The 20,334-nt window shown below is 32.6% G+C and overlaps 2 protein-coding genes across 2 annotated transcripts in view; one reads left to right on the forward strand and one right to left on the reverse strand.

Moving 5' to 3' along the window:
* LOC124363112 (pre-mRNA-processing factor 40 homolog A) overlaps positions 1 to 10,480 on the forward strand; it is a 47,451-nt gene extending 36,971 nt beyond the window's left edge. Inside the window, exon 18 of the mRNA XM_046818241.1 lies at positions 10,237 to 10,480. Coding sequence (XP_046674197.1) covers positions 10,237 to 10,413 — 177 coding nt within the window. The 3' untranslated portion in view covers positions 10,414 to 10,480. The remainder of the gene's footprint in view (positions 1 to 10,236) is intronic.
* Positions 9,694 to 20,292, reverse strand: LOC124363113. The gene is made up of 2 exons (XM_046818242.1): positions 18,846 to 20,292; positions 9,694 to 10,383 (listed from the first exon to the last, which is right to left on the reverse strand). The coding sequence occupies exon 1, from the start codon at positions 19,861 to 19,863 to the stop codon at positions 18,859 to 18,861; it is 1,005 nt and encodes a 334-aa protein (XP_046674198.1). The 5' UTR covers positions 19,864 to 20,292; the 3' UTR covers positions 9,694 to 10,383; positions 18,846 to 18,858.
* Positions 20,293 to 20,334: the final 42 nt, after the last annotated feature.

Consider the following 20,334-nt stretch of genomic DNA (forward strand, 5'->3'; position numbering starts at 1 on the left):
ACAACGTTAAGAATCGCGGGAGCAGTCAGATTCGTTCGACGGATGCAGATCAGTTTCCCGACGCAGACTCGGTACTTTGTTTGATAACAGCATTTGGAAGGCAAGAAACACAGTACCATTTTATTCCTGGCATACTTGAAAATGTTTTTAAAATGATCGTATTGAGGCTTTGAAATACTTGCACAAGCAATATGCCACCATTTTTACAGATTCCATAACACATCTTATCGCATTATGCCTATCTAACACTGCTTTTGAGCACGAGCCCACCACATATACACTTTTCACCTGCCACCATCTTGCAGACGACCAAGATGTCCTAACATAATGTCCTAACATTCCTGTAAATATTATTTGCATATATTTTTGTACTATCAGCTAATGCAAAATATTGCTGATTATACTAATATGTATGTATCAGATATAGGTTTCATATTTGGTAGGAGTCTTGAGAATTGGATTGAACCTCTGTTACTGTTGAACTCTTCTTTTGGGGTGGAATATTGTTTTATACTTAGAGGCACTGCACAGAAACATTCTCAAAGATCTTATTACTCCAAAAACCCCATAATAGACATCTCTGATTTCCCAAGCAAAATGCCTCCTGAAAAGCTTGAACTTACTAAATTTACTTCAAGAACCCAAACAATTCTTCAAAATTAAAATAGTTATTGAGCATTTCAATAGTACATTAAAAATATTGTAGAGTTTGAGCCAAAACTTTGCTATCTATGAGTTTTAACTCTTAAGAAGGTTAGAGCTTTCTTTTAACAATATACCTACACCATTTTAGAATAGAAATTTTTGAGAAGTATTGAGTAGTAGAAGAGTGTCTCTCAGCCAAACTCCAACCATCAAGACTAACAAAAGGCACATTTTCGAAAGAATTCCACCTAAGGAAAAAAGAAGAGACCATATAAGAGATATTGTGTGTTTGCAAGGAAGAATATAAGAAAATATTTTATGTATTTTAGTACCCAGACTGCAAGACAGGGCTTGTTTGGAGCCAGGTTTGGATTATCAACTAAATTTAATTTTTAGAAGGTAATAAATAAGTTACTATTATTATAGATATTTTCCAACTATATGTTTTTAGTAAAAATATTTAAAAAGGACTCGGAAGTATACAAAATCAGGACGGCCACTCAGAACTTTTTTTCAAATTTCTAGAGTTCCGGTCAAAAATGTCTGCCTTTTTAGTCCATTTTTAAACTAATATCGTTGCTATTGATATGAAAAAAATTTGGTGCCGATTCGTCGTTACTATCTATTTTAAACTTCTAAGTTTTTATCTCTGTGTCTTTCAATGTGTTGAAGTAATATTGTGTAATACCTAATAACTTTTCTTTCTGTGCTGTTTGAAAAATACATGTATCCAATTCGGAAAAATACAGAGAAAAAACAATTACCAACACAGTGCTACCGTGGGGCAGACTGCAGTCCAGCATTGCGGGTCAGAGATCTGTAGTGCACAAACTTTCTTCTCATCTAAACTCTACCTTTAACTTTGTTTTACCTTCTGGAAAAAATAAGCCTAAGAATACCATACTACTCTAAAGAAATTTGCAGAGATTCAAGGAAATGAAAATATTTTTTAAACTACAAGTCATATCTTTTATTTTTAAATAATAGAATGGTAGCTTATAACATGAGCTTCCAGAATAATATACCATTTATGTAAAAATGTATGGATAGATATTTAAATAGAATCAGCAGGCATGCTGGCATTGGCATATAAATTGTGAACTTTAATTAAAATATTATTTATAAAGCACATTATTTTGTTACCGTAGGTTTCTAAATCTATATATATATATATAAATGAATGTTTGTGTGTTTATTAGACTCAGAAACTATTTGACTGTTCGTTATGAAAATCTGTATGTTTATGTATTTTTACACGGGGAAGGTTTATATGCTATGCCCATTGATGTATGTAACTTACCACAAGGCAGCGCTACAAAATATAAATGTTTTCAAAGCGCCTGCACATTATAAACTGCAACTACAAGACAGTTACGTATATTAAATAGCCAAACACTATTTGAAGGAGCTAAGTTATGATGTATATTTGTGTTTAAAATAAATTTCTGGTTGAACTTAAAGCTTGAGTGTTAGACCATTTTATAATAAAGTACATTTGCGTGTACAATGGTTATAAACATACATTTCGGACAAATTTTCTTGGTTGTGGCAACAAGGCCAAACTCTACATCACTGTTGGAAATATAATTCACTTGAACCAGAAGCGTGCAAAGCCGCGGGAAACAGCTAGTAGTCTTATAGAAAGAACTACAAAAACATATTTTAGCATTTGGTAATTTGCGTACTGCTAATCAGTTGTTGTCCACAAATAGATGCGTTAGGCTGTCTACGATTTGCCAAAATAAGTATAGAAAATACGAATTACAGCTAGAATATTACTATTTGTACGGTAAAGATATTGTGGAAGTTAAATCTTGTACCTTTTTTCTCAATCAGACCAAGAACGTGTTAATATTAACATACAATTGTTTTGCCATGTTTGAAGATTATTCCTTAAACATATCTTATAATAATCTATAAATTTTTCAATCTAAAGGGACCTTTGCACTTGCTTCCAGAGTGACAGGATATTCAGGATGGTTAAGGTTAGCAGTTAGGGCCACCTTCTATCAGGATTCCCAGAGGAGAGATAGGGAGGGACTACATCTCAGTCATGTCACCTTAGAAAAAGAAAAGAGTGGCTCTGTAATACTCGTGGTCAAAGTGGGCAGGGAACAATATTCCCTCATGTTTAGGTTAGCAGCAGCCTTGAACTGTGAGGGAGCTCCATCCACTCTCTAGACCTATTGATCAACCCTCTTCTTCATCCACTCTCTAGACCTATTGATCAACCCTCTTACCCTGTTACCTTGACATATGTGGTTAGTGATGTACCATTCCTGGACATCCATAGAGATGCTCTGATGTTAGTGACATTTCGGTTTATGCTTTATCCAGTGTAGGTTCAACTGGAAGGTATAACTTAAGTTAACCCTCCTGGAGAGGAACATGGAGAGGTTAGATTGACCTTTGAATGATGTCTATTAAACGCACAAGGTATTTAGAAAATGTGACCCGAACGTAACGTGAGAACTGATTGTTAAATTTGATTAAAAATGTATCTTCAACCATTGTATTCTGTGTACTCGTATTTAGTAATACATATGAAGGTATATCTGTCTTGTTATGTTTTGATGTCTATAATATAATGAACTAGTTAGCGTATTTAATTTGTATTGAGTTGTGATTTTTTGTACGATAACCTGCAAATTGGGTTCAAAACTTAGTTAAATGCAAGATATACTCACTTTGTGTTATGAGAGAACTAGTAGACTCAATTCGTAGTTAGACTTTGAAGAGTGTGATTTTTGAGAGAAACTGTTTTGAATAGTGTGAGAATTGGATTGTAAACCCTATTTATGACATCCGATTTTTAACAATAAATACACAGACAATACTAACGATGCCAAATTTGTTAAAATCGGTTGAGAAATAAAATAATTACATCAATTGTATTGCATTGTGTTAGTTGTAGGGAATTTACTATTAACAAAATTAATAATAATAATAACAATATGATTATAAAATAAACTGGCAGAGAGATGATAAGGCTTGGTGTAAATCTTGGCATATAAAAAAGTAATGTGCCAGATTAATTAGCTGGCAAAAGACAATTCACCAGATGTAAATTAACATCAAATTTTATCATCGTGGTATTCACATTAATATATTTGTAGTGAAAAGGGCATTGGTACTGATCAAATCATTAAATGTAAGAGTCTAACCAAATACTCTAAAGAGATAGTTTCCCCAAAGAACTCTAAAATTAGAATAAGTTTTACAATATTCAAATGGGATCACAGTTTTCTAAAATTTAAATGATAACTTCTGTATACCACCTTCTTCTACAATTAAGTAGTAATTAATTATTTACCTATTGGAATATAGGTGTACAAATCCATAATAGTATAAAAGGCAAGAGAAAATTTGCATTATAAGTACAAAACCTATTTCGTTTGAAATCAATAGGGACATTTCTAGTTTCAGTGAGGGTCCAAATGAGAATTATCAACTATCAAATTAATTTAAGACATTCAGAATAAACTTTTTTGCAGATTATAATTTTTTGAGCGTGGTACACTTAGTGATATCACATAAAAATCATGGATATATCAGCATCAGAAAACGAGGTAAGAAGACTAAAATTTGTAACTTCCAGCCAAAAAGTCAGTCTCTATATGATTGACTGACACTGTTTATCTTTATTTTTCATGTCTGATGGTTGATTTTAAATGTCAGACTGAGAAAGATATATCTGAGAATAAAATAATTATTTTTAACCCTTTCGATGCAGTCCTACTTGAGATCAGATTTTTAGGATGTTGAAAAACTAGGATGTACTGGAATGAGTTTCCTGTCACCTGACAACTACACCAACTCATTTGGTTTTATAAAGCCTTGTGAAAGATGTTCAGGTAATATTTTGATGATGGTGTAAATGTAACTTTAGCATTAAAAACAGGATTCAAACCCTATCAACACAGCCAATGTCAGTTATCTCCATGGTTAAGGTTCCACTTAAAACTGTACATTAGTTACCATTTTTATACCAATTAATTACACTCACAAAAAAACACCCAATCCTAAACCAGCCCATCACACACGATATTATTTATATTCACCACAAATACACACTTGGATATGTCGGTATCTCGACTTGGTAATTCATAAACACTGATTATGAAAGTTTAGATAACTTAAACTTAAAACTGTAGAATAGCTGCAACCAGAAGGTTTGAAAAATATTATGTTCATTTGTTCCCAATTTTATTTTCTGTACTGGGACAACAAAATTCAAAGCGTCAGATTTGATTCTTTCAGGTAAATCATTTCTTGTTATTATCTTAAAAATTTACAACTATAATACAATAATATTTAAGCAAAATTAATTTTAAAAACATTTTACACCTTCACTGCGACCTTCATTTTTTCCATTTGTGTACCGATAGGAAAGTAGTAATGTGCGTCCACTGCATTCAATGTCTTACAATTTTTAAAAATTTCAATGCTCTGTGGTTTTATCAGTACTTGCAGTGCCAGTGCATCTGCACATATGAGAATTGGAAGAATTAAATAACACAATGGAATTAGTGTATTTTTAACTTTTTCCAACACTTACTTCCCACACTCTTCAGTAATCTAACGGGTTGATATTTTTGAGAGTTGCGAGTGTAGTGTTGTGTGTTTGAAGACATGTGATGACTTTTTTGCATACTAAATTTTATGTTATAAGATTTTACACCTCAATGGTGTGTTTGACACCAGTTCTCGAAACATTGAATTTCTTTTGTTGTAAACAGCCTTTGCCTTAACCCCGTTATCTTTTCAAATCAGTAATCACTAATGGTGAAATTTTCACAAAGAAAGTACATTTGTCAAAGCTAAGGGATATATCAGTTCATAAGTTACAGATGGTCTCTCCGTAGTATTTGCTAATTAATTACACTTTTTGACCTTGTTTGTGATTTTAGTCGTCATTACACTTCGTCTGCACAAGCCCTAATTATGTAATTAGAACAAAAAATTCATAAAAATAATTAAACAATAAATAAATCATCTTTAGGGTCATGAAATTCTCAAGACTGGCATATCAATTCCTATCCAACTAATATTTGGATTTATATACCAAATTCTTTACGTGCTCTAAATCCGTAAATTAGTAGTCACACAGCAACTACGTACATTAAATATTATGTTGCTTTGGGGTCATAGTGAGTGGTCCTCATTATTTTATCTTTCAGGTCAATAGTCACTGCATTCTCCAACATTTTATATGGCACTGGCGTATCTGAAATTATAATTTAATTTTTTATTAGTATATATATTATTTTTAAATTTTGAGGGGAGAGTTATTGTAGCTTCCTTTAATTGAAAAAAACTATATTATCTCAAATGTTCTCTTTTTCACTTCATATTTTCTTAATTTTAATTATTGTGATATCTTCTTCTAGAACCATTGTGATTGTAAAGATGAATCAATTTATGACAAGAAGATTATCTCATAAAACAGATACATTTTTGTATTGATATACATCTGAACATTTCATACACATTTATACATAAACCTCAAGCATTTGTACACTTTTGTTTTTGGTCATTTATGACAATTTTATTTTAAGACATAATAAATTCGCATCCAACACATTTTAGTTTTTCGTGTAAAGGCCATGTCACACTGCCGTGGCGTCGCGTCCGTCCATCTGCGAATGGATTTTTAAAATAATCGCTAACCATGTTGTCAAATAGGACAAGTCACACTGACATAACCGACGTGGGGCAACGTTCGTCGCGTCGGCCACCGTCTGCTGCGCTATGCGGCTGGAGCGATCCTTGGCCGACGTCGGCGATGCTACGAAGGCTCGCGCATGCGCATAAAGCACCTCCCCAAACCCACTCACCGGGGCACCGCGCGCTCTTGCCACTGCCTACTCCTTTTATTTTATATTTTTAATAATTTGTTTATAAAACCCTTGCGCGAAGCTCTAAAACAGCCCGACACTCCAGGATGAAATGACCGCCAGTTCTAGGGTTAATGAATACTCTGGTGTCATGTTTATATGCAATCATTTTATTTGTTATTTTTCATATTATGTTTGATTTTATTTTAAGACAAATAACAAAATTAAATACGCCTTATTTAAAAACATAAAGACTTATTACAAAACTGAAAACACCAACACAAAAATTACAAAATAATCCTTTCAAGTGCATCTTATATATAAAAACCAATAGTTTTAAAGAGGTATATCAAAGTATTGAATGCCCTAATTACTAAGTTCATAATAGAAATAGTATTGCATGTAATAATGAAAATATAATTTTGATAATAATAATTATTAATGAATACGCTCCAGAACAATAAATTAATTTTGTAGAGCTATAACAAACTATTAATTCTACTATCAGTGTATAACTAAACAAATTCAAAGTAGTTGAAATGCTTAAGAAACTCCTAGAAAGACGTGGCGTTGGCGGACGCGTATCTGGTAGTTTGACGGGATTCGAGACCGTCGCGGCATACGCGGACGTTCATACTATGGATGGACGGACGCGACGCCACGGCAGTGTGACATGGCCTTAAGGGTTATACTTTTAATATATTTAACAGGTTCATGACGATGGCTTATTTCCTGACTTTTATGTGCCTTTGAATTTTAAATAATAATGGGAATAAACCGTAATAGTTTTTTTAACGTTAAATCTTTTAAGTATAACGAGAAAAGTATGTAGGCTTCCTAACTTTACACACACAAAAATTATTTCAATGTTTTCTAATGTTTCTCTGTGTACCACAAGGAGTACCTAAAAAATTAATTTATCTTAAAAATTAAGCCCAATATTGTGCCCAACGGGGTACACGATAGTCTGAGGTATTTATTAAAGTGTGGCGGTATGCCATCTTTGGTAGTTTGGACAGGGGTGGTGAATTTTCCCAGGAGGACCTGATAGGTTGTTTTCGGCGGTTTGTGGAACTGCTGAAATTGTAGACTGGTGGGCCTCATGGTGCGTTTCCGGGGTGTGCAAAAAGCCCTTGAGGCTTAAGTGCATGGCAGTAGACCGCCCCAAGGGAAAAAAAGTGTGGGATCAAATTTAACAAACTAAAAAGATAGGCAAGCAATAAAAATGCATTAAATAGGAAATGCCATTGGGCACACGTCACGCTTTATGAAAGCCCAGTATGTACCCGATTGGGTACACAACGGAAGTTCAGTACAAGAGCACTTGTACCCGATGGGGTAAGTGTTGTCATGAACGTGTTAAATGATAACTTGTAAAAATTGTTTGAGAGTTTTTCTGAATAACCAAAAATTAAAAGCGTTTGGATGTTTATTAATATATTTGAAATTACACATCTTCCATAATTCTATGTTTAAAAATAAGTGTGTAAGAGTGTTTGACGTCAACAGTGTTATTATGAGGTCAAAATGAAGATATTCACAATTGATGTTAAAAGTATTATGAATTAATTAAGAATCACACGTCACAGAATGCCACAAATACTGGTCTGTCGATAAATAAGGATTAAATGATTGCTAAAGAAGTTGGGTTTAGGAACAATATCAATCGGGAAGATGCTAGGCATGTGCGGAAAGTAAACACTATATTGAAATAAACCCAAAGCTTTTTTAAAGACAACTTTATTTTTACACACAATTTGTACCTTCTTATTTTTCAACATAGTTTCGACTTTTCTTCAGACTCTTGTGTGGTCAGCTTATCTAAATCTTCAATAAAGAAGCTTACCACCTAGCTCGCCTTTTATTTGACAGGTTCAAGTGATTTTTCAGTTTGTCCATATTTATAATATCTTTCGTGTTCCTTTAATTTTTTTTTTAATGGTTCTTTTTGTCTGGCCAATATAAATTTTATCACAATCTTCACAGTTAATTTTGTAAATGCCACTTTTATTTTCATCTAAAATTTTATCTTTTGGATTCTTTAGGTTATTTATCTTATTTGGTGTGCAAAATGTTATGTTCATTTCAAGATGTTTTCTGAATACTTTTTTAATTTCTTTATAAAATGGACCATAACTCATGGATTGCCAGTTCCGTTTTTCTTTTTGTTAACTTTTTAAAGTTGTTCTTGATGTTTTTGATAAATTCTTCTTTTGTTTTTTTAATAAACTGTCAATTAATTTAGTTGAGTATCCATTGAAAGCTGCTATACTTTTTATGTTTCTTATTTCCTTCAAGTATTCATCGTGTTTTAAAGGTGTTGTAAGTAATCTATTAATCATTGTGTGGAAAACAGCTCTTTTTTGGGAGGGTGGATGGTTCGAATCGTGTGGTATGTATCTGTTGTTGCAAGTGGGTTTTCTCTAAATGTCATATTCTATGTCGCCATTATTCCTTTTCCCTAATACATCTAAAAATGGTAATGATGAATTAGTTTCAATTTTACAAGTAAATTTAATAGTCGGATAAAATGTATTTAGTTGATTAATAAAATTTTTAAGTTCTTGGTTTTTGTTAAATATGGCGAAAATATCATCAACATAACGTAACCACACTCTGGGGAAATAAGTCATATTTTGTTTCACGTTTAATTCAAATTTTGCTAGGAAAATGTTTGCAATAAAACATGATAAAGGGTTCCCCATTGCTGTTCCTTCAATCTGTTGATAGAACTGATTTAAGTTGATTAACTTTTTTCTGAAGTTATCTATTGGTTTAGTATTTTGATGAGGTTAAATGTAAGAAAGAGCCATGTGGCCCTGATTTCCCCTCTGTACTTATGTACAAATAAAGAAATGTTGAATTGCACTTTCACCAAAAATCTCTGTAATGTGAGATAGATGAATTTCGTTTACCGTATTCCTTGTATTCAGAAACGAAATAACAAACTGAATATTACAGTCAGCAGAATCATCAATTGTTTTAAACATATGAAATGCCACAACAAACACAAAACACAAGACTTATCAACCATATAACGTCTCTGAGAAGCTGATGCACTAAGAAAAAAGTGCACATGTGCAAAGTGCCAACAATAGTGCTGCAGTGGCATTTTGGCAAAATTTTACTTACTTTCTGGCTGTGTCTGATATAAATATTATATACAGAATGTTTAACTATGAGGCAATGTAGCAAAATTGAATTAAAGCTCTTTTCAAAAAGTAACATGATTCTTTATTTGTCGATTGTAATACAATTGAAAGTTATAATGCAACTTAAGGTATCAACTGTTCTCCCTTAGCTAGCTTCAGTAGTACTTCAAACAATTTATAGAAATTTTAAAACCTTGTAACATAAATTGTGTGATAGAGATAAATTATAACGATTTATGAGATATTTGAAAAAGTATAAAACTTAGTAGTTTTAGTTAATACGAATGGAAACATTTTATAATCATGTATTGTGAGTTTACTACCACTAGAAAACAATAGGAGTAATATTAAATAAATCGAAAGAAATTAATATTCCTTAAAGATTCGAATTAGATATTTTATTACACTACGGTGAACAGATTAAAACTTAATTTATCAAACAACTTATATTTTAAATAACATGGATTCTCAGAAAAACTTGAGCTTTCTCCTCAAAAAAATAGAACTTACTCACTAAGTTACACAATTAAAGCAACGTTACATTACTATAATGTATGTTTGAGAGATAAATAAATAAATAACACGACATGCTCTCTGTACAGCCGTCATCGAGTCCGGAGGAAGCACGGCCAGACAAGCCCAAGTTGGTGGAGGGGGGCAAAGTGGCTGTTTCGGCAGGACCAGAGCCGCACAAGTCCAAGTCAGAAGAGCTTAGCGATGAAGAATTGGAACGGAGGCGAAACGCACTCCTGCAACAATTGCATGAAGAAGCTGATTAAACATTTTAAATTTCTTGTACATATCGTATTTTAGGGACTGTATTAAAGTACGCTTGAATAACTGAAATTGTTGTGCTTTCTTAATCCCATCAAATTTTGATCGTTTTTGTACTCTTATTAACTTTTCAAAACTAAATACAGCAAAATAAAACACTAGTTAGGTAAATAAAACAGACAATTGATTATTTCTGTTTTGTATCATGGACTGTGTAACAACAGACGAATATATTTGAATAGAATGTACGAGCCATCCTTATGCTTTAAATACTCTAAAAAATTAACTAAAATATGCTAAAAAGTATTTTTGATACATATTAATCACATCTTAGAAATTGAACACAAACCATAATTCTATTAACAAAAATAAGTGGTCAAAATTATTCTTATGGTGTGAAGCTTTCTACAACTAGCTCTTAATGTATACTGTATTTCTACATAAGCAGTATAATTTATGAGTGTAGTGAATGAGTTTGAGAAAAGTTTGGTTTTGGACAGTACATAGAGGTAAGATATATACGAGGTCTGTCCAAAAAGTATCCGACCGCCGACCAGTAGGCGGCCGCGGCGTAACCGACCGGCTCGAGCCGGTTATTGGAGGGGAGGGGCGAGCCTATTCCTTCCCATATTAGGCATTGAATACGATCCGATCACTCAGTGAGTCACAGTGCTCTGTTCCGTACAGTACTGCCGTGTGTGTGCGTCGCATTTCAATATGACTAAACGTGTTGAGCAGCGCATTTGCATTAAATTTTGCCAAAAACTTGGCCATTCAGCATCAGAGACGATTACTATGATAAGGAAAGTTTATGGTGATGTGTCTATGGGCAATACACAAATAAAAGAGTGGTTTAGGCGGTTTAAAAATGGCTGCATATCAGTGGAGAGTGATGACCGATCTTGCAGGCCTTCAACGGCCAGAAACACTGAAAATGTTGAACGCGTTCGTGCAGCAATTAATGGAAACCGTCGATTGACTGTCCGAGAGCTGGAAGAAGATTTAGGAATACCAAAATCGTCAGTTTGTAACATTTTACACGAAGATTTAAAAATGAACCGTGTTTCGGCAAAATTTGTTCCTCGGCTGCTGACAGAAGACCAAAAGAACTGTCGACTTGAAATCGCACAGGACAATCTGGATTTGATAAAAAGTGACCCAGGGCTATTTAAAAAAGTTATTACTGGTGATGAGTCATGGGTTTATGGCTACGACCCTGAAACAAAGGCTCAATCTTCACAGTGGAAAACTCACGAAGAGCAACGGCCGAAAAAAGCAAGACAAAGTCGAAGCAATGTCAAGACAATGCTGACAGTTTGTTTTGACCAGGACGGCGTTGTCCATCTCGAATATGCTCCAAGAGGCCAGACAGTGAATAAGGAGTATTATCTTGAGGTCCTAAGGTGGCTACGAGATGCAGTGCGAAGGAAACGACCTGAACTGTGGACAAGCCGTGACTGGATCCTGCACCACGACAACGCGCCAGGCTCATTCCTCAAATCTTATTCAGCGTTTTTTGGTCAAACACGACATCAACCAACTACGACAGCCTCCCTACAGCCCTGACATAGCTCCTTGTGACTTCTGGCTATTTCTGAAATTAAAAATTCCTTTGAAAGGAAAAAATTTGACGATGTTGAACAAATAAAACAAAATGCGACGAAGGACCTGTTAGCCATTCTGCAAAATGAATTTAAGGAGTGTTTCCGGAAATGGGAGGAGCGTTCGAATAAGGTAGTGGCTTGTGGAGGGGAGTACTTTGAAGGGGACCAGATTGCCGTTGCCGCCGAGTAACGTCAGTTCATGCCAGACGTCAAGGTCGGATACTTTTTGCACACACCTCGTACAGTATAAAATCCACACAAACAACCCATCACAAGGCAATAAATTATTATTAATTATTTATATGATCCAACTTTGTGAATGTGGAAGTAATTATTTGATATATTATTGTAGTTGGCAAAATTAATATTTTAAAAGTAATTCTGGTTCAAGCCACTAAATTTTAAATATTTCATTCATCAGCATTGATATCAATGATAAGTTACCATTATAAAATTACCTGCATTGTTCTGGTTGAAACAATGGTAATACTGATTGTGGTTAACTCTTTTAGGATAGGCTATTTATAGCCCACAAGATGAAAATGCAGGCTACATGTAACCAAGAACGTAGCCAGGAAAACATTTTGGGGAGGTCCAGACAACTGATATTTTCCTGTAGTGGACAGAGAGTATGGCCCCATTTAGTTCCTTAAAAAGTTCTTGATCCGTTCCTTTGTTGATAACGATCTTTCAGCAGTATACGTCAGCAATACTGAATTATTTAAATGATAATAATCGTTTACTAAAAAAAGTAATTGAACAAATTGAAAATTTGGGGGGTGTCCGGACCCCTTGGATCTCCTCGCTGGCTACGTCCTTGTATGTAACCAGCTTTTATGTTTATGAGTCAGAAAACATTTAAAAAATCATGATTCTCCATGCTAAAAAGTATGTCCTATGATCTTTCTACAAATATTTTATGCATTCATGTTGGTAATATATCTATATATTTTTTAACACACAACAGCTGTCAGATCACGTGTATGCAAAAATATCTTTTTTTTATGTGTCGTCCTAAAAGGGTTAAATGAATTTACATGCATATATGTTTACATAACATGGATTAGTTTCAGTTTCTATTTTCTATTATTTAATTCTTCAGAATAGTACAAAGAGAAAGACATGTTGATAATTAGGTAAGATAAGGATAGTATTAGAATGTTTATTGTTTTAACACTATCAGTACCACTGTCCGGTTAAGAACATATATAAATTAAACAACTCCGGGTAAGTAACTGGAAGTTTAAAGAACTTGCATAAGTACCAATGTTTGAAACTAGACATATAATACATATACATACATATAATATATATAAAAATGTAAAATTTAAGTGTATTTTATAACAATTTACATTAAATGAACATTTTTTTCTATTAAACATGTTTAATATTGCCACAACACTGCTGCTGATCAATAAGTAGAAGCAACAACAGCCTACAATTAATAGCAGGATAATATGGCAAATTTTTAAAAAAAAAAAACTTTATTTTTGGATCTATCTCGATATAATTTGGAAGATACATTGAAATAAAATGTTATTTTAGTTTGGCTTGGTTTTATTAAGTATAGGATTTTTTTAGTACTTTGAGCGTCAATTAAAAACATTTACATTTTTTTTTTTTTTACATTTTGAGGAGGTTTTGAGTATATAAAATGTTAGTTCGAAAGAAAGCAGTTTACAAAACTAGACTGTTGTTGGAGTTTTTACTATGATTCTATAGATATTTTTTTGTTATAGACTAATTGTAATAGTAATGAATTTGAAATTCTGCTTTACCAATTAGACCTCCGAAATCTTGAGGTAGCGGGTTTACATGAGTAATACATAACATGAGAGCAAGTGAACAATGAACATTCTTATTCAAATTCAAATTCAAAACATCCTTTATTCATTAATAATGTACATATGATACATTGAATAGTGTCAGGAAGTTTATAATTAAAATACAATTATTAAATGGTCAAAAAACAAATTACAATATGGACCATCATTGGTAGTAAAGAAGACTATTATTGCTTAAAATGCTCAGATTGATGTGTTAATTACAAAAATGTCTTTAAAGTTAAAAATAAAATCTAAATTAGTTGTCCCTGTTACAACATGCTAACAATAATGCAACAAAAAACAAGTACTATTGTAGCATTTAAAGAAATAAATTATTCTAGAACTAAAAAAAGAAGATTTACCACTAAGAATACATAAAGAACAACTAAATATGTGATCAATCAAAGTATTTACAGTAAAAATCTATTCTAAATTTACACTTTATAAACTAATACAACTGATAATGATTAAAATAAAATTATTAAGTGAATTCTTATTCTAAATCTGTTTCCCAAAATTCTTCCAAGGAGTAAGGAGCTAATTTAATCAAAGACTCCTTTAATTTTTTCCTAAATTTCTCATTATTTTGCTCCAGTAAAAAGCTTCTGGGAAGGTGATATAGTAGTTTTGTCCCTATGAACGTGGTTTTTTTTTTGTAGAACTCTAAATTATGCCGTTCCACTTACCTGTGTACTCGAGTATCATGATCATGTCTACTGGGAATTTGAGAGGGATTTGCAAATTTTGTTGTATAGCTAACAGTTTTCCAATATATACAGTCCAATGACTGTTGGGTATCGCTGTTTCTACAAAAAGATGCTTGACTGATTCATCTCTTTTTAAGTTATATATTTATCCTAATTGCCCTTTTTTGTTGAAGAAGTAACCTGTCTAGATTACTCTTTGTTGTAGAAACATACACACTTATACCGTAAGCCAAGTGTGAATGAACCATAGCATAATATATTGTTTTTAAAGTGTTTAAGTTGCATATTTTAGACATTTGTCTTAATGCATATAACCCAGAAGAGGTTTTGTTTATTACATGGTCTATGTGTTTATCCCAACTAAGGTTTTGGTCAATTTTGAGGCCTAAAAATGTGGTATGCTCTACTTGTTTTAGTGGCATTTCACTTAATAAAATAGTTGGCTCTATATTACTTCGATTTTGCTTAGTACAGAATGAGATGAAGTTTGTTTTATTTGAGTTTATTAAAAGATTTTTGCTGTCAAAAAAATTCTTTGACTATTGAGAGTGAAATAAAAGATGATTCCTCTAATCTTTCCTTTGATTTTCCCGACACTGTTACATTAGAATCGTCTGCATACAAGCAAATAGTACTGTTCTTAGGGATCAATCGTGGTAAGCCTCGTATGTAGCACAAAATAATAATGGGCCCAGAATAGATCCCTGAGGGACACCATGTGGGATAATTAACTTTTCTGAGCTAAAATTTTCTGATGTAAACATATTGATCATGTATATTGGACACTGCATTTTCAATTTCAAACGTATTGTCGATTTTTTCAAGTATGACTCAAACCAATTTAACTCTTTACCATGAATACCTAACGTTGATAAGGTTTTTAACAATTCTTCGTGTGTGACACGCTGTCAAAAGCCCTACTAAGATCTAGAAAGATTCCTACAATTTTCTCACCTTTATCTACTGAGTCTATTAGAGAATTAATAAATTCAATCCCAGCTGTTATTGTAGATTTCCTGCCTGAAACCCACGTTGCTCTTTGTCAAATAATTCACACTCAACCCAAATAACTAACTAGTTGAGTATAAACCACCCTTTCATACACTTTAGAGAATACTGGAAGCAGTGAAATCGGGCGTAGCATGAGGGATCATTAACTTTCACCCTTTTTAAAGATTGGGATTACTTTTGCTATCTTCCAATTTATCAGGAAAATTACCAGAGATTAAAGATGAGTTTATTAAATGAGTTAAAGGTTTTATTATTGTAGGCAAAATTTGTTTAATAATATTGGATTGAAATATCATCATGACCTTGTTGATAGTTTGTTTTCAAAAGAATTTATTAACTTTACTACTTCTTTTTCACTTACTGAGCTAAACTTGAATCTGTTTTTTACAGGATCATAAAAATTACACTTTTTATTATCCTTATCGATTTTAGGTAGTACTAAATGATCAACTACTGAAACAAAAAAAATTATTAAACGTATTACTTATTTCGATAGGATCAGCTATTGTTTTACCATTATAGTCAATTTTTAATGTTTGAATTTTGATTTGATTGTTTTTTTACTTGTAATTTTTATTAAATCCCATACAATTTTAGCGCTATTCCAAAATTTTTAATTTTACTGTCAAAGAATTCTTTTTGTCCCCTCTCTATGCATGATTTTAAAATCCTTTTTCTGGTTTTTAATATAACTATCTTTAATTTTTCATCTTTATTTTGTCTAAACCTTTTTTCTAACTGAAAGATGTTATCCTTTTTTATTCTTATCTCATCTGTCATCCATTGGTTTGTATCACCTTCCCTCAACGAAGTAATAATTTTGGGAAAACAGTTGTTAAAAATGGTAAAAAAAGGTGTCAGAAAATTGATTATACTTAGAAATCTACTGGTGCCTGATAAACATTCAACCAAGAAGACTCTCCATACAGATTATTCAAGAAAAGGTCTATATTATTCTGTGTAAATTTCCTACAGTATTTCTTTAAGATTTTCCTACTATTGTTTACTAAACCAAATATTTCAAAGAGTTGAGCATCATGGTCTGAGATATGTGTTATTAGCCCTGTTACCTTACATTTCTTTATCTTTAATGTTACTTACAATATTGTCAATAGCACTCTCTGCCCCCATATATACTCGAGTTGGAAAGTTAAACTCTGTAGGTTAAGTTATATAATTTCAAAATACTAATAAGTTTGTAATATAGTCTATCCCTTTTTAAAATATTAATGTTATAATCTCCTACTAAAAATTATATGTTTGTACTTATGGGTTAAGATACTACACATTGCTTCAAATTTAGACAGGAAATCCGTCAACAAGGTTTTTGTAAGGGTGATCTATAGATACATTCCTAAAACAAATGTAAAATTAGGCAAAGAAATTTCAGACAGACAGCACTCAAATTCTTTTTCGATTAATAATGATTGAACAGAAGGCATTAAAACTCTTTTGCATTTAATATTTTTATGTACTAAAATCATTACTCCGCCCCCTGAAAAGAAAAGATCTTGTAAAATAGGAGTTTAACTGGTATTCAGGAATATGTAATAAAGAAAGCTCCGGTTCAGACATTTTATGCTCTGACAGAGCTAAGACGTCAGGTTTTATTTCAATCAAATTTAGTTTTAAAATTTCAATTTTTGAACTTAGGTGTTGGACATTTTGGTGGAATATGGAGCATTTAATTTGAGGGCTGTCTGAAATATTTTCCAAGTCTGTTACAATGGTGGAAACAGGCTTAGATCCCTTAAAAAAGCAGTGTCCTGTTGGTTGGTTGAAGTTTGCTCTTCAGAATGTGGATGAGATGTGGGTTCAGAGTCTAAGGAGTCATCGATTAGGGCTGGTGAGGCAGGGATTAAAGTTCAGTCTTGATCACTGACAGGTGAAGTATTCTGAAGCTGTTGAACAAGGATGATGTTTTTAAGATGCCTAACAAAAGAGTGATGTGATAGTCCATTCCACAGAGTCCTTTTATAGCTCAACAACGTTAATAATGACTTACTGAAACTTAATTTTCATGTTTCTTTCTTTGATATAGGCTACAAAAAAAGAAAAATACAAAAGAAATTGCTCAGAATTAACAATTGACATTTTAAAATATTGGAAATTGACTGACACTTCTTACCAATACTCTACATTGGTATGCATTGCATAGTAGCCTACAACTATTTATTTACATGACAAATGCTTGTTTGTAATTAATAAATAATAAATATAAATATTTTTCAAAGTGATACTGTACGACTTTCAAACAAAAATGTTTTTTGATTGTGTACTCACTAATTTTATAGACAGATGTCCAAGGTTGCACATCTGTCTATACAGAAAATAAGTTCATACTTCGCTTGGCTCAAGTATAAACCCAATAACTTTTTTTTAAACATTCTAAATTTGGTATTATGAATATAATGAAAAATCATGTACTATTATAGCCTAGTTGAAATCAAACCATCTATGACTTTTAATTATTAATGAATGTGTACTTTTGACGGCATCTGTAGCTGCAGAAATGCCATTTCAGATTGGCTAAAATAATCGTAGGTACTAAGCTGCTCAAACGTCATTTAAGTATAGTTTAGTTATTTTATGCAATCTGAAACAAATACATTTATTTACATATAAACATATAGCTTCAACATAATACGATTTTAAAAGCACAAAACTTAATTTAGTTCGCTCAAAATTAATTCAAAGAAAAATTTTGTTTGGAAATACATTTAAAATTAAAATCATGTGTTTCGTTATTGACTAATGGTGGCAAGAACAGTGACGTGGGTGTCCCCTTTCTTTCACAAGCAGTCACGTTTATCCTTGAAAATACATCTAGGGTAATTAAATGTTATTGTTTTGTTCTAATTATTATATATTAAATTTTAATTTGTAAATGATATTAATATTTATACGTTAATTTCTAAGATTGAAAACAATCAAAACCATATTGTTCTTTGAAATATCTATTATGTTATTTGGTCTGACATTTTGTTTTCATTCATTTGTATAAGTTAGTCATAAATATCAATGATTCGAATCATTTGATAATTATCATCCGATAGGTGTTGGTGGCCGCTTATTATACTGCAGCCTGGTATATTTAGGGTTATAAATGGATTGGTTAGCAGAATTTAAAAATCTGTAGGCTACATTAATCATGATTTTTAATGTAGCTTACCTGACCAGTTAAAATGCCTGGGGCAACAGATTTTTAACTAACAATAGCCTACACCACAAACATAATTTTAGTGTATTATAACAAAATTAGCCTATTACAAACTGGATTGGTGCTTACCTGTTGCTGAATTCTAATCAGTTGTTGCCGGTTCATATAGAGTGGCAATGTCATTTACGAATCTCAAGAATTTATCTGAAGAATCTCTTATCATTTTACGATACAGATATTCTCCAAGATATCCTGTAAACATGGCTTTGTCCCTCTGCCGATTGTAGGGAGGTAAAGTTGGCTTCAGCAAACTCCATAGACCTTCTACTGGCTGATTTATGGTGTTTATATTTGTCAGATTATCAGTCAAAGCAACTGAATGTTCAGAACATAAGTCTTGAAGTCCTTGTAAATCAAATTCCTGATAAACATTTAAACATTCACAGTAAATGGTGGTACCTGGCATTACGTTCTTCTTTATAACTTCAATAAAGGTTGTGGTATAATGAATATCTACAGGTTCCATGAAGCACTTGCTAGTACTTTTTCCCAGTTCGACTCCACAATAAACCCATTGTTCCTCCGACTTTTTCCCTTTCACAGGTTTTCTTCTATTAAATTTACTAACAATAACCTCTACAACTAAGCCATAACCACCGACCTTTTGGGATGATTTTACCATGACATCAACAGCTACTTCACGACAGTAATTGAAATATGCAACAACACTTTCTGAATTTGTTATATTTAACTCTTGGCGAACTTGTGACTGCATAAATTCATGAACCCAAAAGTATATCATCAATATGATTTCTTCCATAGCAAGTCTTGAGCCTTCAAACCAAGTGCCTTTACGCACAGATCTTTTGAATGAGTGTTTCTTACTACGATTTGAACAAACCCACTGGTAACCATCAATACAAGTTGACGGTGCTAATGTCATTGAGGAACTGCAGTTGGGAGCATTACAAAAAAATTCTCTAGCAATAAGCCCTAACTCTTGAAACCATTGAAGGACCTCCAACCTAGGTTTGTTTAAATTCCTATACACATCTTGTAAAGTAAAAGGTTTACTGTTGTCCACTATTTCATCGTCATCATCAGTTTCCTCTCTTTTATTTGTATTATCTTTACGAATTGACCACATTCTAAAACCAAATTAATTTACCGGTACATAAAACTTAACCCAGAGAAAGTTTTGAGGTTATATTCAACATGTATAACTTAACGACAAATCCAAAATTGGTCAAATATTTGGTGACATTTATCGTACAAGATTTGATGCTGTGCGGTAGAAATTACATTGTAAATAAAGACTGGATAAAATAAGCTACTAATGACTAGCCACGCCACATCATCCCTACACTCTTCAACCAAGAAACAATCCACAACTCACTGATCACTGAACAAATAGACTAAATTGAACTCACAAAGTTACTCACTACTCGCTCAAATTAGGATTAGGGATAGGGATAAGATAGGATAGGACTCGTGGGGCATAATATTACGAACCAAAAACAATTTCATTATTTGAGAATGGTTGGATAGAACAGCAACAACGAAAACAGCTGTTTTACAACAGTTCTTGAGAGGAGAGGAGTAAACATGCAGAAACGGT

Source organism: Homalodisca vitripennis, chromosome 5 (assembly GCF_021130785.1).
Source record: "Homalodisca vitripennis isolate AUS2020 chromosome 5, UT_GWSS_2.1, whole genome shotgun sequence".
NCBI classification, from domain to species: Eukaryota; Metazoa; Arthropoda; class Insecta; order Hemiptera; family Cicadellidae; genus Homalodisca; species Homalodisca vitripennis.